Source organism: Canis lupus, chromosome 31 (genome assembly GCF_048164855.1).
Source record: "Canis lupus baileyi chromosome 31, mCanLup2.hap1, whole genome shotgun sequence".
Taxonomy (NCBI): domain Eukaryota; kingdom Metazoa; phylum Chordata; class Mammalia; order Carnivora; family Canidae; genus Canis; species Canis lupus.
Window position 1 is genome coordinate 36388644 of NC_132868.1, and position 17204 is coordinate 36405847.

Sequence of the window (17204 nt, forward strand, 5' to 3'; positions counted from 1 at the left end):
GGGCGGGACCAAGTCAGGCCGCGGGGTGAGATGCCGCAGCCCGGGCCCCCGCCCGTGTCCCCCGTGGGGAGGGCGCCCTTCGCGGACAGCTCTGGCCTTCCCTCAGTCGCGGGGGCCGCGGAGGCCCCTCCCCGGCCCACCGATGTGCCACCCGGCGCCGCCATCCTCCCGCCCCCCTCTCCGCGGCCCCCGTGAGGATGGTTCGGCCCGGCGTCGAGGCTCCTGGAGATGCTCGGATGGTCGCGCCCGCCCTCCCCCGGAATGTGCGCCTTTGGAGCGGGCGAGGTGGGAGGACCCGGAGGGGAGGCGTGCTGGGCCCGGCGGGAGGAGCCGCGCGGTTCCGGCTGCCCCGGCCAGGCGCCCCTCGGGTCGGGCGGACCGCGCAGGTGGCCGAGCGGGAGGCCGTGCGGGAGGCCGAGCGGGAGGCCGAGCGGGAGACTCTGCAGCGGAGCGCGCCCGCCCCCGCCCCCGCCGCCCCCGGCGCCCGGCGCGCCCCCCGCAGCCTCGGCCTCCGCGCTGGGGCGGGGGAGCAGGGAGATGCCGACCCAGAGGGACAGCAGTGCCATGTCTCACGCGATCGCGGGCGGCGGCAGCGGGGACCATTCCCACCAGGTCCGGGTGAAAGCCTACTACCGCGGGTGAGTGTCGCGGGAGGCGGGGAGGGCAGCGCGGGGCGGGGGGCGCCGAGCGGTCGCGGGGTGGCGCTGGGGCGCCCGGGTGCCGCCGGGTCCGGCCCGGGTCCGGCGAGGGTCCCAGGGCGGAGCCTGGGCATGGAGAGGGTCCACCTGGTGGCTTCGAGACCCGCCGCCTGCCAAGAGGCGCGCGGGGGCTTTGCGCCCTTGAGCCCGAGTGCGTGTGGGGTTCAGGGCTGGTTCCGAGGGGCGCCTGGGCGAGCTAAGGTGGCCGCGGGCTGAAAAGCCAGGACTCCCGTAGTCCGCCGGCTCCGCCAGCAGCCCAAGGCCCGAAGCCTCGGCTGCTCCGGGGCCGCCCCACCTTCGCGGCGCAGAGGAGTCGGCGCGCTGCTCTGAGCCCGCCCGGCTGCCTGCCTGCCTCCCTCGGAGACGCGGAGTTACTGCTCACGGGTAAAGTTGCTGCCTTTTTAGGGCCGTGCATTAGGCACTCAGGTCTCGCCAAGAGCAGGTCGTATAGGTGCGAATTAAAAATTTGTGAACGCTCCTTTGTCAGTGTTGGCTCAGGGACCACTTACTGGACAGGGGGAGACGCTGCAAGGAGAGAGGGGGTCGAACCGAGGCGTGGTTTTAAAATCTGTGCTATGTACTCAGATTCCCCAACTTAGAGCTCCTGTGCTTACCAGGAGGGACCTAGTGCTAATACTGTTGTATCAGATCATACCCTGTAATCAGTGACCTGGAGTATCCCCCTTCCCTTGTTTTCAGTTGCGTTTTGAAATTTGAGATGATTACCTTTAGTAGCATTAGAAAGGTGAAATGGTCGTGTGAAGGCCAAGATTTGAGGCAAAGGGTTAACAGCAAAGCCAATGGCTTTGGCCTGTCTTACTGTTTGTCCAAGCAGAAGTAAATTGCTCAAAAAAAAAAAAGAAAGAAAAAAAGAAAAAAACAAACCCTCAAGCACTAGGAGGTTGAGACTGCAGTGCATACTTGTACATTCCTGAGAGGATCAGTGAAGATAGCAAACTTTCAAAACACCTCTCTTGTTTTGATTTTAAAGGAAATAGGAGCCGTCAAACGTCTTATTGATTTGATGTAACCACTTAATCACTCGCTGCTGTGTGCTGACCTCTTGTTTGTTAGCCTATTCAGCATAGTTTACAAGAATTATTTTGGACAGTATCCGCGTTTTTGCTTAAATTGATCAAGGAGGTCTTCATTTTAAAAACAATACTAAGAAGTGTGTGTATGGTTTTTTTTTTTTTAAGTTTGTAGTGGTCACAAGCGCAGTTTTGACATGAATATGGTCAATGAACTTTGCACTGTGGGGGAAAAAAGCTTTGCTTCCTTTACCTTACCTTTAATTAAGAGATTAATTCAGTTGCCATTTTATAAAATTGACAGTCCATGAGCTGTTAGGCAAAGAGAATGAAATATATAGTATGTGTTTTTTTTTTTAAGTGTTTCATTATTGACAGTTAAAAAAAATGGGATTAAAAATGAATATACTCACATGGTAGGAATGTGCAAATTGTACAGAGGTATAAGGTGAGTGTCTCTCGTGGCACCTGGGTGGCTCAGTGGTTGAGCTTCTGCCTTTTGCTCAGGACGTGACCCTGGGGTCCTGGGATGGAGTCCTGCATTAGACTCCCCGAAGGGAGCCTGCTTCTCCCTCTGCCTGTATCTCAGCCTCTCTCTGTGTCTCTCATGAATTGACAAATAAAATCTTAAAAAAAAAAAAAAAAAGTGTCTTCCATCTCATCCTCCCCACTTCCAGAGGTAGACTGTTAACAGTTTATTTCTGTTCTTCTGGAGGTTTGCCTTTATTCTTTATTACCTTATTCTCTTTCATGATTCAACTTTAGGTGGTACCTATTGGTTCCTTCCACTGAAAGATGAGAAATTGGGTGAATGCTACCTTTTGCTTGTCCTTCTCCTGGTTGGTGCTTTTCAATTTTTGATTCTTAAGCTATTATTTTCAGTTCTCTGGTCTACATTTATGACTTTAAACAATGCAAATTCTTGGCTTATTAAATTTAAATAGTTTCCGATGACTTTAAATATGAAGAGGAAGGAATTAGGTTTCTTTCTCCTGTTTTTATTCGTTTGACAAATCTAAAAAGGCCTAGTTAGTAAATTAAAATCATTATAAACTTCTTTAGAAAGAAATAAAAATATATTTAAGGAATGTTAGGTGTCAACTTTTCTTGGCTTATTACTATAATTATTGTTATAAAAGAAAATAAAAGAGGGCATATACTTTTAGTGCCTGACTAAAATTTTTCTAAGACATTCTCAAGTTAACATTTTGTTTTTTAACATCTGTGAATTTTTGCTAAGGAATGAAAGAATCTAGCCCTTGACCTTTATTGCTTTTTATTCGTTGAAAGCTTTCTAATAGTGCCTTCATTTCAAGCCTCATTTAAAGACAACATCAGCACTCTCTAAATTGTTCCAATTTCTGTCCCCTGAAATTAGATGTTAAGATTATATGTTTATTAACAATAGTCTAAACTGGTGGTTTTGATATTACATAGTCAGCTGCTCATTACTACAGATGAAACTAAAATGAGTCACCAATGAGGATAGCTAATAAACAGGTTGGCTAACTAGAACACCTACCTCATTTTTAAATAGAAAAATCCTTTATATCAAGAAATGTAGGGTCAATCTGCATTTGAAAAAAGTTTTTCTTTCAGATCTTATGAAAGGCTGTTATCAGAAAGCCTTCTTACTCCCTTCTAACAGTATTTCTTTCCAGTGAACGTTGAATCTTGGAATAACCAGAATTTTTTAGCAAATAAATTGCGTTCCCTCTTTAAAGTTGTGTATGGTGTTCTCTCATTCAGTTAAATTTGTTCTTAGGGCAAATGTGTTGTCTCTCTAGATATAACAGACATTTAATTAGATTTTTTCTAGTTTTTAAGCAGGAGATTAATAGCATCGAGAATCCGACTGTATTGGGGGTGCTTGGGTGGTTCAGTTGATTAGTTGTCAGACTCTTGATTTTGGCTCAGGTCATGATCTTGGGATGGTGAGATTGGGCCTAGCCTGGGGCTCCATGCTCAGAGGGGAGTCTGCTTGAGTTTTTTTCTCCCTGTCCCTCTGCCCCTCCCCCAGTACACACATGAGCTTTCTTTCTCTAAAAGAAATCTTAAAAAAAAAAAAAAAAAAAAAAAGAATCTGACTGTATTGGAGACCACCTAAGAGTGCCTGTGTCATGTCCTATATACCCTTCTTTCCTTAACATGGGAGCTTGTCAGTGAGTGGCCTTCCCTCTTCAATCATTACCTAGTAGTGTTAGGAGGAAGAGAAACAGGTTTTGTTGGTTAGTGATAAATTGCTATTGTAGGTGCTTATCCTTATATTAAAGTTACTTGATATTATGGGATAAGAGTTTAACAAGGAAATGTCCAGACTACGCATTTCATTTTACATTATAAATGTATGGGAAATTTTGCAAAAAGGTTGTAAACGGGGGATCCCTGGATGGCTCAGCAGTTTGGAGCCTGTCTTTGGCCCGGGGCATGATCCTGGAGTTCTAGGATCAGGGTCCCACGTAGGGCTCCCTACGGGAAGCCTGCTTCTCTCTCTGCCTGTGTCTCTGTCTCTGTCTCTCTCTCTGTGTATCTCATTAATAAATAAAATCTTAAAAAAAAAAAGGTTGTAAACATGCTTTTTAAACCACTGCCATTGAACAGTTACAACAATCTAGAGGGTTCTTTTGTGCGCATCTATAAATCGGAAGAGATTAACTCCTTGTATATTTGGAATGTAGAGCTGGTTAAGTGAAGAAGTATGCAGGATTTTTCTGTGAACAAGTCTTGGCAAGACTTGTTTTTAAAAGTATTGCAAAATAATTTTAGCAATATAAAGTATATCTCTATAATGTTCTAAGGAAATACAAATAGTATATTGAGTTGGAAGTTGGGGGAATGTTAGTGATTGGTCCTGGAGCTTCTGGCATGGTAGCTAACCACAGGACAACTGATCCAAGAGAAAGAGAAAGGATTTGGTGGCCTGGTGCCAAAAACCAAAACAGCTCTTTGAGAAATTTGAATCAGATAATATAGAGATAAATTGCTTGTTAGCAGTGGAGACTGGAGCTAAAGAGTTAAGGGAGAGTCTAGTGAGGCCAAGACCAACCGTGTGGAAACGTGAGGTTTGAGAAAGCAGAGGAGAAGGAAGCAGCTCTCTGCAGAAAAAATTCTTCCTGGAGGTCCGTGATAGCTTTCTAATATGACTCCCAACCCTCTTGTTAAGGTAAGTTGAGTGTCGCGTGTGTGTGTGTGTGTGTGTGTGTGTGTGTGTGTTTTAAATAGTTGAAATGAGTGTAATTAAAACCTGAATTTTTAAAATTCCAGTCTTGGTTAGGATTTCACATATTACCTAACGTGTGTTTAAACTCACTTTAATATTGTTAAATACCTACTGCCTGCTGTAAGGTACTAGGTACCGTATGACACTAGGGTGGACAGAGCATGTAGAGGTGGATAAACTAAGGCTCTGCCCTCAAGGGACTGAGAAACTTACAGGAGGAAAGATATAGAAGAGTTAATAAAGGAATGTGTATGTGTTGATGCGTAAGGTACTTGCAGACATGGATATTGGGGGGGTGTTTGGGGCGGAGGAAACCTTCCCAGAGGATGAAATGTTTGAGGCTTTTGAAGGATAAATAGGTTTGCCTGGTTGATGAAGTTGTTGGGTGGGGGGGATCATTCCAGGCATTGCACAACTGCATGGTATGTTTGGGGAATTCGGATCAGTTTAGTTGTTACTCCCATAGTCATTCCTTATTAGGACATGAAGTGTGAAGTGGACACTGATAAGAAGTGAGGCTAAGATGAAAGCTCATAGGCACTACTCATGAAGATTCTCGAATAACCTACTTGGGGCTGCGGACTTTTTCTCATTGGTGAGGGTTTTAAGTAAGAGATACCTGCTTAGATTTTCATCTTAGAAGGATCACTCTTGGACCGCCCAGGTGGCTCAGCGGTTTAGCACCGTCTTCAGCCCAGGGCGTGATCCTGGAGACCCAGGATCGAGTCCCACGTTGGGCTCCCTGCATGGAGCCTGCTTCTCCTGTGCCTGTGTCTCTGCCTCTCTGTGTGTGTGTGTGTGTGTGTCTCTCATGAATAAATAAATAAAATCTTAAAAAAAAAACAAACATAAAATAGGGCAGCTCTGGTGGCTCAGCGATTTAGCACCACCTTCAGCCCAGGGCCTGATCCTGGAGACCCAGGATCGAGTCCCATGTCGGGCTCCCTGCACGGAGCCTGCTTCTCCCTCTGCCAGTGTCTCTACCTCTCTGTTTCTCATGAATAAATAAATAAAATCTTAAAAAAAAAAAAAGATTATTCTTGGAACCAGGATGGGCAATGAATTAGCAGTAGGTGAGGACTAATTTGGAGGCTTTTGAAGTAGTCCAGGTGAGAGAATCAGAGGAGGAGAAGAGGATATGGATTGAAGGGCAATTTTAGGAGGTAGAATCAGTATGAATTACAGATTGGTTGCCTGTGGGGAAGAGAAAGGGAGTTTGACAACAATAGGTTTCTTATTTGAGAGAGACTAGGGAATATAGGAGGAAGAGATTAGCGAGAGGAGGTAATTCATTACGTGGAACAAGTAACCTAATTTTGAGTTCATCATGCTTTGGGGGCATCCAGGTGGAAATACTCAGAATTAACAGTCATTTATTGTGTGCCTGCTGTGTTTCCCAAGCCCTGTACACGACAGCTGACCTATATAGGAATGTGGCTGAGAAGGATGATAGAAACAAAAATGTCACCAGTGACCAAATGTAGATGACAAAGACAGGGCACTAAAACTAAAATTTAAAAATACAAACAACATAAAGTGGAAAGTACCCCTTGTAGCCTCTCCCACTTCCTAATGGTAGCCGTTGTTAATAGTTTGGAGTATTTACTCCATTATATTGATGTATCTGTAAGAATAGATGTTGTGTACACACCCTTTTATTTTTCAAGTAAACAGATTCATATCTCTACACGTTTCTGCAACTTGATATTTTTCATTCGTGATCATCTTTCCATGTTAAGATGGTCAGGGATAAATAGATATACATGTATAGAGAGCAATCTGCTTACTTTATCAGTGATATATAGTGTTCTATTGTCTTGCTATACCATAATTTAATCTTTTTCCTGATTGAGGAGCATAAAAAATTGCTTTCATTAAATCACTGTTTCAAATTATGCTGAAGGAACATCTTTATATTTAATATATATTCTTACAAACATGGTCCAAAATTTGCCCATTGTAAAACTTGATATTGTCCTCCAAACACTTACCAATTTACATTCCAAACAATGGTGTACAAATAAAGTGTTTTCCTTGTGTTCCCTTTGCACATTAAGGGTCTTTAAAAGTTTTCACAATAGAATAGCCAACAAGTACTAACTTTTTTTATAGCTATCTTTATACATTACTGATCATTTGTATTTCCTTTGTGGCTTGTTTATTCATGTCTTTTGCCCAGTTTTTCTCTTGGATTCTATCTCTTTTTTTAATTAATTTGTTCTAAGGGACATTGACATTTTGTCTCTTGAAAAAATTGTAGCATTTCCCTAACCTGTTGCTTGCCTGGAGTTTTTCACTTTTATTTAATCAAATCCATCCTTTTTTTTTTTTTATATGGCTTCTGGGTTCCCTTAGGTATGTGTATTTCTCATCTAAACATATTTTATATTTCATCTAATAACCATGCAGCTTTTCAAGTGATTATCTTTTCAATAAATCTGATATTTGGGGGTTTAGTTATTTGTAGTGTACTGATACAACTTAATTTTTTAAAAATGTATTCTAAGACTGTTACTGAATAGGTTCTTTCTCCGCTGATTTGAAGGACAACTTTGTTCTATAGTAAATTTTTCAGATGAATGTAAGTACTTTCTATTCTGTTTCATTGATTTTCGGAGCAATATTTTTTTATATATACTACCATTGTTTTCATTATTGTAGTTAGTTTTGATATATGCTATGGAACAGCCATTTAATTAATTTTCTATTTCCAAATTTTCTTCGCTATTTTTGTATATTTATTTTCTCTTCCAGATCAATTTTTGAAGGTTTTTCTAGGTTTCAGAAAGAAAAATCTTTTATTTTTTTTAAATTTACTTTATTTTTTTATATATTTTAAAAAACTTATTTATTCCAGAGATAGAGCAGAGGGAGGAGCAGGGACAAGCTGACTCCATGTTGCCATGTGGAGCCTGACTCGGGGCTCGATCACAGGACCCTGAGATCATGACCTGAGCCGAAACCAAGAGTCAGGTGCTTAACTGACTAAGCCACCTAGATGTCCCCAGGGAAAAAAAAAATCTTATTGGTATTCTGATTTGGAATTGCTTTGAATTTATAGATTAATGTGAGAACTGATAGTTTTATAATATTTATTCTTAGCTGTTTTATAGTTTTGTTGCTTTTGTGAATGGGATCTTCTGTTTTCTTTCTTTTTTCATTTTTTAAAAAGATTTTATTTATTCATTTATGAGAGATGCAGAGAGAGCCAGAGACACAGGCAGAGGGAGAAGCAGGCTCCCTGCGGGCAGCCTGATGTGGGACTTGATTCCAGGATCCCACGATCACGATCTGAGCGGAAGCAGACCCTCATCCACTGAGCCACCAAGGCGTCTGGATCTTTTGTTTTCATAGGCCTTTTATATACCATCTATTTTTGAATATTTAAGTTTAACTGGTCACCTTATTCTAATAAATCTTAATTGTCTTAGAATTTATAGCTAGATAATGTCATTTGCAAATAACAATTTTGCCTCTTCTTTACTATATATCTCACTTTTCTTAACTATTTGGCTAAGTTTTCCAACCAGTTGAACTTTAGCAGTGATTTTTTATCTTTTTTTTTTTTTTTTAAAGATTTTATTTATCCATTCATAGAGATGCAGAGAGAGAGAGAGAGAGAGGCAGAGACACAGGCAGAGAGAGAAGCAGGCTCCATGCAGAGAGCCCGACGTGGGACTCGATCCAGGGTCTCCAGGATCACGCCCCGGGCTGCAGGCAGTGCCAAACCGCTGGGCCACCGGGGCTGCCCTTTTTTTTTTTTTTCAAGAGAGGGAGAGGAGGAGCAGGGAGGGGCAAAGGGAGAGAAAGAGAAAGAAAGAGAGAGAGAGAGTGAGTGAGAATGAATCTTAAGAGGATCCATGCCCCCAGCCCTCTTCGGGCTTGTGTCTCAAGACCCTGAGATCATGATCTGAGTGGAAATCAAAAGTTGGACGCTTAACGGACTAAGCCACTCCAGGCTCCTCAGCAGTGATCTTTTATTTTAATGAAATATTATCAGTAGTTAGAAAACTTTCACAAATTATCTTCAAAGATACCCAGTCTCCTTTTCCCCCTTTAAGGTATGCATAGAAACTAAACTAAAGAGCATAGAAACTAATCTTTTATGTACCCAGTTCTAAGAACTATGATAAGTGTTTTGCCTTTATTTTTATTTAATTTTCACGACAATATTCAGAGGCAGATATCATTATCTGCATTGTATGGATGGTAGCCTTGAGGCTTAGTAAGCCACAGTACAAAGCTGAGTCTCACCCTTCAGAGAAATAATTTTCTCCTTTTACTATATTGATAGGTTTTTTTTTTTTTAAGATTTTATTTATTTATTCATGAGAGAGACAGAGAGAGAGAGAGGCAGAGACATAGGCAGAGGGAGAAGCAGGCTCCATGCAGGGAACCTGATGTGGGACTCCATCCTGGGTCTCCAGGATCATACCCTGAGCTGAAGGCAGCGCCAAACCACTGAGCCACCGGGGCTGCCCTGATAGGGTTTTTTGAAATCACTTTTTTGCTTTCCTGTCAAATTCATATTTCACAGTTCTTTTTGAGCCAATTTTCTTCTCTTCTTCTTCTTCTTCTTCTTTTTTTTTTTTTTAGATCTTTAATTCACTTGAGAGTGAAAGAGAAAATGAGAGAGTGAGTGAATGCAGGGAGGGGCAGAGAGAGGGAGAGAGAAATTCCAGCAGACTCCTCAACTGAGCTTGTAGCCTGATACGGGGGCTCGATCTCATGACCCTGAGATCATGACCTGAGCTGAAACCAAGAGTCTGACACTCAACCAACTGCATCACCCAGGGGCCCCATCTATCTATCTTCTTGATCACTAAAAAATGGAAGTTGCTTTATGACATTTTTACGAATAACAATCAATTTGAGGAGTGATACTATGAGATTGCGTGAATATTCTCTTTCCTCAGAACCTTTAACCCAGTGATTTTACCATTGTCCCTGGATAATTCTGCCTAAATCTATTATATGAGTGATTACAAATAAGGCTTTTTTCTCTTTATACTACATTTAATTTTGGAGAAAAGGTTATTTTGAGATAGCAGAAGGATTGAACTGGTGGTTCTTACTTCAGGTTTATTTTTAAAAGCAATTAGTCCTACAGAAAAACTTCAGATTCTGTATTTTAGAACATAGGAACATAATGAATGCTTAAAGCAGTTTGTCTTCTGAAGCCCAGTAGCAAAATTAAAACTACCTTTTTTTTTCTTTTTTAAAAATTCAGCTGAAACTATATCTAAATTTGCCGTTTTGGGAATCTTTGTGGTGAGGCAGGCTACATTCTGTCGAAGACCAGTGGTAAGATAATTTATGCTAACACTGAAATTAAAACCAGAAAAAAATATTTCAGTCACAGTTTGTTTTATACCTTTTAGAATGTAATATTTTTATTTTGCAGCTCATTTTTAGCTTTAGTGCTATAATAAGGATCTGATGTTTGTAGAGGGTATGAACATGGTGCTCTCTCAATTACTTAGAGAAGTGTTTATATAAAACTCCCTTAAATGTTTTAGTTCCTGGAACTTAAGGAGTGGCAGTTGATAAAGCATGACTCCTTCATTGAGTCTCGTTAGAATGTTTGCACTATGTTTTTTAAGGATTATTTTAAAAATATTTGTGTGTTCTGATAAATATGTTTTAGCTCTTGAAAAATGAGATTTCCTAAAAATCCCTATTGTTTACAGACATGCTTACATATGTGCTAATTTTAACTTCATGTGGACCTTAATAAGGAAGTCATATTTTGATGGTGTCTGATATTCATTTTTTTCCCCTGCCTTCAAAAAACATAATGCCATACTTGTTTTTTGCCCGAGAAATTGTATGACAGCTTTTCCTTCTCTTACTTAATTCTAAAATACAAGGACACGTGGGTGGCTCAGTGGGTGAGCGTCTGCCTTCAGCTCATGGCGTGATCCCAGGGTCCCTGATCGAGTCCCACATCAGGATCCTTGGATGGAGCCTGGTTTTCCCTCTGCCTTTCTCTGTGTGTCTCTCATGAATAAATAAATAAATCTTAAAAAAAAAACCAAAAACGCTCTAATTCTAAAAAAACATTCTCTCAGCCCTTACTCCCTCATACTAATAACCTTGAGGGTATTTTGAAAGAAAAATTTCTGGGAAGGTAGGTGGGGGTTGGCCAAATGGGTGATGGGTATTAAGGAGAGTGATTGCTGTGATGAGCACTGACTGTTCTGTTTAAGTGATGAATCACTGAATTTTACTCCTGAAACCAAACTACATTATATGTTAACTATTGTGAGTTTTAAATAAAAACTTGGAAGAAGAAAAAAATGGAATAAATACCCCCCAAATTGCTTTAACGTAAGCATGTTCTCTTCCAATGTTGTTAGAAGAAGGAGCTATTTTCTGTTTTTATTTATTTTTAATATTTAAAATATTCAAAACAATTTTATTTATAGAAGTCATTTAACATTTTTTATTTTTTAACTAGAAGGTAAATTTTATAATAAAATCATACTTTTCTATGGTAGAGAAATTAATGATCATCTATACCATTTGGAAGGGTCTAAGTACAAAGTACATCTTTCCATCTCCAGCCTCTCCCCAACCCCCAGTTCCACCATGCAGAGTTAATTACTTTTAAAATTTTGTTTTGTTTTGGGGCAACTGTGTGAATCAGTTGATTAAGTGTCCGACTCTTGATTTCAGCTTAGGTCATGATCTCAGGGTCCTGAGAGGAAGCCAGTGTCAGGTCCCATGCTGGGCATGGAACCTGCTTAACATTCTCTCCCTCTGCCCCTTCCCCCCTCCCATGCTTGCTCTCTCACAAAAAGAAAACAAACTTTAAAATTTTGCTTTGTTTTATTATATCCATTGATCAATATGAAAGATGAGGAATTTAGTACTTCTTCATCACTGCCTCTCCTATTTTTAGTTCTAATGATGATGATGATTTTTTTTTAAAGATTTTATTTATTTATTTATTCATGAGAGACATAGAGAGGCAAAAACAAAGAGAGAAGCAGGCTCCATACAGGGAGCCCGATGTGGGACTCGATCCCGGGACTCCAGGATCACGCCCTGAGCTGAAGGCAGACGCTCAACCGCTGAGCCACCGAGGCGTCCCTGATTATTATTTTTTAAGGTTTTATTTATTCATGAGAGACACAGAGAGAGAGGCAGAGACACAGGCAGAAGGAGAAGCAGGCTCCATGCAGGGAGCCCAACGAGGGACTCGATCCTGGGTCTCTAGGATCACACCCTGGGCTGAAGGCAGGCACCAAACTGCTGAGCCACCCAGGCATCCCTCTAATGATTGTTTGTAACTTAAATAGTGTACCTTCTTCTGTTTTTCTTTTTAATTGTTAAAAAAAATTCTTTTTTTTTTTTTCTTTATTATTTATTTATGATAGTCACACACACACAGAGAGAGAGAGAGAGAGAGAGAGAGAGAGGCAGAGACACAGGCAGAGGGAGAAGCAGGCTCTGTGCAGGGAGCCCGATGTGGGATTCGATCCCGGGTCTCCAGGATCGCGCCCTGGGCCAAAGGCAGGCGCCAAACCGCTGCGCCACCCAGGGATCCCCAAAATAAATTTAGTTTTTTTTTTTAATTTTTATTTATTTATGATAGTCACAGAGAGAGAGAGAGAGAGAGGCAGAGACACAGGCAGAGGGAGAAGAGGCTCCATGCACCGGGAGCCCGATGTGGGATTCGATCCCGGGTCTCCAGGATCGCGCCCTGGGCCAAAGGCAGGCGCCAAACCGCTGCGCCACCCAGGGATCCCTTAAAAAAAATTAAACTTATATCTTAACCATTTAAAAAAAATCTTTTTCAAAAAAGATTTTATTTATTTGAAAGAGTGCGCATCTGTGTGCGGGAGAGCACATGAAGGGCTGGGGACAGGCAGAGGGAGAAGCAGATTCCCTGCTGAGCAGGGGGCCTAATACCGTGTGCTTAACTGACTGAGCCACACAGGTGCCTACATCTTAACCTTTTTTTTTTTTTTTTTTAAAGATTTTATTTATTTAAGAAAGACACAGAGAGGCAGAGACATAGAGGCAGAATCAGGCTCCCTGTGGGACTTGATCCCAGGACTCCGGGATCACACCCTGAGCTGAAGGCAGAAGTTCAACCACTGAGCCATCCAGGTGCCTACATCTTAACCATTTTTAAGTGTACAGTTCAGTAGTGTTAACCATATTCACATTGTTTTACAACCAACCTCTAGAACTTTTTTATTTTGTAAAACTAAGTGTATATCTATTGAACAACTCTCCATTTCCTTCTCTCCCCCAACCTCTGGAAGCCCCTGTTCCAATTAAGTGGAATCATATCCGTCTTTTCATGACTGGGCCATTTCACTTAACATAATGTCTTCAAGGTTCACCATGTGTCAGAATGTCTTTACTTCTATTTATTTATTTATTTAAGTTTATTTGTTTATTTAAGTAATCTCTTCACCTAGTGTGGGGCTTGAACTCTTGACCCTGAGATCAAGGGTCATGTGCTTCTCTGAGCTGGCCAGGTGCCCCATAATTTCCTTACTTTTAAAGGCTGAATAATATTCCTTTGTTTTCATATATCACAGTTTATCCATTCCTCTGTCAATGGATACTTGGTTGGCTTCCATCCTTGGCTATTGTACATAATGCTACTGTGAACATTGACATACAAATATCTGTTTGAGTCCCTACTTCCAGTTCGTTTGGACCTCTACTCAGAAGTGGAATTACTGGATCATATGGAAATTCTATTTTTAATTTTTTTGAGGAACCTCCATACTGTTTTCTATAGCTACTGCACCATTTTACACACCCACCAGCAGTGTACAAGGCTTCTGTTTCTCCTCATCCTTGTCAACACTTGTTATTCTGTTTTGGGTTTTTTTGATAATAGTTATCCTAATAGGTGTGAGGTGATATTTCATTATGGTTTTGATTTCTATCTCCCTATTATTAATGATGTTGAGCATCCTTTCATAAGCTCCTTGGCCCTTTGTATATCTGAGAAATGTTGGTCCAAGTCCTTTGCTTGTCTTTTATTTGAGTTATTTGGGTTTTTCTTGTTCCCTGTTTTTATTTTTAAATTATTAGTTTTATTTTCTTTTATTTTTTTAAAAATATTTTATTTATATTTATTCATAGACACAGACAAAGAGAGGCAGAGACACAGACAGAGGGAGAAGCAGGCTCCATGCAGGAAGCCCGATGTGGGACTCGATCCGGGTCTCCAGGATCACACTCCAGGCTGCAGGCGGCGCCAAACTGCTGCTGGGGCTGCCCTAAATTATTAGTTTTAAATAGAGTATTGACTTTCCAATAGGAAGAAACGTTTTATTTATTTATTTAAAACAATTTTATTTATTTATTATTTGAAAAAGCACAAGCAGAGGAGAGGAGCAGAGGGAGAGGGAGAAGCAGACTCCCCACTGAGCAAGGAACCCAATGTGATGCGGGCCTCAATCTCAGGACCCAGATACCTCGGAAAGAAACATTTTAAATTTATACCACCTTCTACTTTCTCTCCATCTTGATTTTCTAGGTAATTTTTACATTCTAAAAATTTGTAACATCATCCTATTCTTTAACTTATAAAGTTTTTTTTTTTTTTTAAATGTTTTTTTTTTTTTTTTTTTTAATTTTTATTTATTTATGATAGTCACGGAGAGAGAGAGAGAGAGGCAGAGACACAGGCAGAGGGAGAAGCAGGCTCCATGCACAGGGAGCCTGATGTGGGATTCGATCCCAGGTCTCCAGGATCACGCCCTGGGCCAAAGGCAGGCGCCAAACTGCTGCGCCACCCAGGGATCCCAACTTATAAAGTTTTGTTTAAAGCAATTTTAAATATATTTTTTAAAAGATTTACTTTTTTTTTTTTTTAAGATTTTTATTTATTTATTCATGAGAGACACAGAGAGTGGGGCAGAGACGTAGGCAGAGGGAGAAGCAGGCTCCCTGGAAACCAGGATCATGCCCGGAGCCCAAGGCAGATGCTCAACCACTGAGCCACCCAGGCGTCCCCAATTTAAAACATTTATAGGGGCACCTGACTACTCAGTTGGTGGAGCATCCAACTCTTGATCTCGGGGTTGTGAGTTCGAGCCCCACATTGGGTATAGAGATTACTTAAATTATAAATCTGGGGCAACAAGGTGGACCAGTTGGTTAAGCATCTAACTTCAGCTCAGGTTGTGATCTCTGGGGTCTGGGTTTGAGCCATGCATTGGATTCTGTCACAGTCAGCAGGGGGTCTGCTTGTACCTATCCCTTTGCTTCTCACCCACCCCCGTACTTGCTCTCTTTTGCTTTCTCAAATAAATAAATAAACAATTTTAAAAAATCTTAAAAAAAAAAGCATTTATAGTGAATGCTTATGTAGGTGTCAAGCACTTAGAAGAGCCAAGTAGTATGATTAGATGCGTAAAGAAGGAAAAGTAATCTCATGTAAATAAAACTTTTATTTATTTTTTATTATTTATTTATTTTTTATTTTTTAAAGATTTTATTTAAGGTTTTTTTTTTTTTTTTTTTTTTTTTTTTTAATTCATGAGCGGCACACAGAGAGAGAGAGAGAGAGAGGCAGAGACACAGGCAGAGGGAGCAGCAGACTCCACATGCAGGGAGCCCGACGTGGGACTCGATCCCGGGTCTCCAGGATCACACCCCGGGCTGAAGGCAGCGCTAAACTGCTGAGCCACCAGGGCTGCCCAATTTTTCTCTTTTAAAGGTTCCACTTAACTTTGTTGTTTGGGGCTGATATGTTTTCTCGCTCACTTTTATCCCATCTGTTTTCAGTCAACTGGGATTTTCTTACACTTTCTGGTCTGCTTCTGGTGCCTTTTTTTTTTTTTTTTTTTCTAAGACTTAAATAATTTGCTATTTCAGATTTCTGTTGTTTCAGTGGGCCCTTAAAATGAATGGATATAGATATGTGTTCCCTCTGCCATATTAAACCAGAAGCATCTGTTGCTTCTGCGTGCTTTTAGAAGGTTAGATGGGGACACAGGTGTTAATAGATTTGGATTTGAATTCATATTCTATTTTTTAACTGAGAGACTGGCAAATATTCTTTGTACTTTGCTTTTTAAATTTGTAAAATAGATTAGTATGTCTAGTTTGACAGTTACTGTAAAGCTTACATAAGGTAAAGTTTATTTAAACACCCAGGGCACACTCAGTATTCTATAAGTGTTTATAGGTAAAAGAAACATAAACAGTGATATTTCCTTGTCAAAAGTGCATTTTCTGGAAGATGAGTTTCTCCTTGAGAGTATTTCTTCAACATTCAGTTAGAAAATGTTTGAGTCCTTAATTATGTTAATAGTTATATGAAGCTATGGAAAAGTCCGAGAATTTTTGTCTTCCTGAGTACAATTTAGTTGAGACTGTATCAGTATTTGAGTCAGCAGAAAATGGAACAGAGGATACATGTTGGACAGGTTTAGAAGTATAGACCATTGGGCTTGTGTGGTTGAAAAAGGTTTAATGGAAGTTTATCTTGAAGCACCTGTTAAAGAATTGATCCCCACCTCCCTGTGTAAACTGGGCCTTGAGTTGCAGAAAGGTCAGAATTAAAACTTGGATTATTAGGGTCTTCTGTGTTGAGTTATGAGTAAACCAGATGTCTGTAGTAGAATGTTTTTGTTGGCAAAGGTGGGTTCAAGTTGAGAATAGAATCAGATCATCAACAGACTTAATTACTACAAAGAGAGCTGGAATGACAGATTTAAGAGACCCCTCCATGGAGATAGTAGTTAAAACATTGAATGTGAACTAGGTTTTAAAGAGAAAGGAAGAGTGACAGACAATAACCAAGAGAGAAAGTGTAAAGAGTATCTTGTGATTGAAGACTGAAGGAGACATGAGTTGAGAAAAGCAGAGAGCCAGGGAAGCATACTATTGTGAAAGCCAAGGCAAGATGGTTCTCAGAGGCAGGGGCAGAAAGTGATGAGATGGTTAGAATGATTATCAAGAAAAGGCCAATCAAAATTGATGCTCTGCTCTCTCCTTACCTTTGTTTTTTTTTTTTTTCTCTCCTTACCTTTGACAGCTCCTAAAGACTATAGTTTTTTTGAACTTTTTTTTTATACAGATGACTAAAATTCTAAATTCCTTATATCCCACTCTGTGTTCTTTTTTTTTATTTTTTATTATTTTTTATTATTTTTATTTTTTTATTTTTTTAAAAAATTTTTTTTTTATTTATTTATGATAGTCACAGAGAGAGAGAGGCAGAGACACAGGCAGAGGGAGAAGCAGGCTCCATGCACTGGGAGCCCGATGTGG

At 40.7% G+C, this 17204-nt stretch overlaps 1 protein-coding gene across 3 annotated transcripts in view; it reads left to right on the plus strand.

The window, feature by feature from the left end:
* The first annotated feature begins 460 nt into the window (after positions 1 to 460).
* Positions 461 to 17204, plus strand: part of PRKCI (protein kinase C iota) — a 74223-nt gene continuing 57479 nt past the window's right edge. Inside the window, exon 1 of one of the 3 annotated variants that reach the window (XM_072808043.1) lies at positions 461 to 638. In XM_072808043.1, coding sequence (XP_072664144.1) covers positions 538 to 638 — 101 coding nt within the window. In that variant the 5' untranslated portion in view covers positions 461 to 537. Of the gene's footprint in view, positions 639 to 4778; positions 4893 to 17204 lie in introns of those variants that run through there. The other 2 variants (XM_072808042.1, XM_072808044.1) reach the window with 2 other exon arrangements.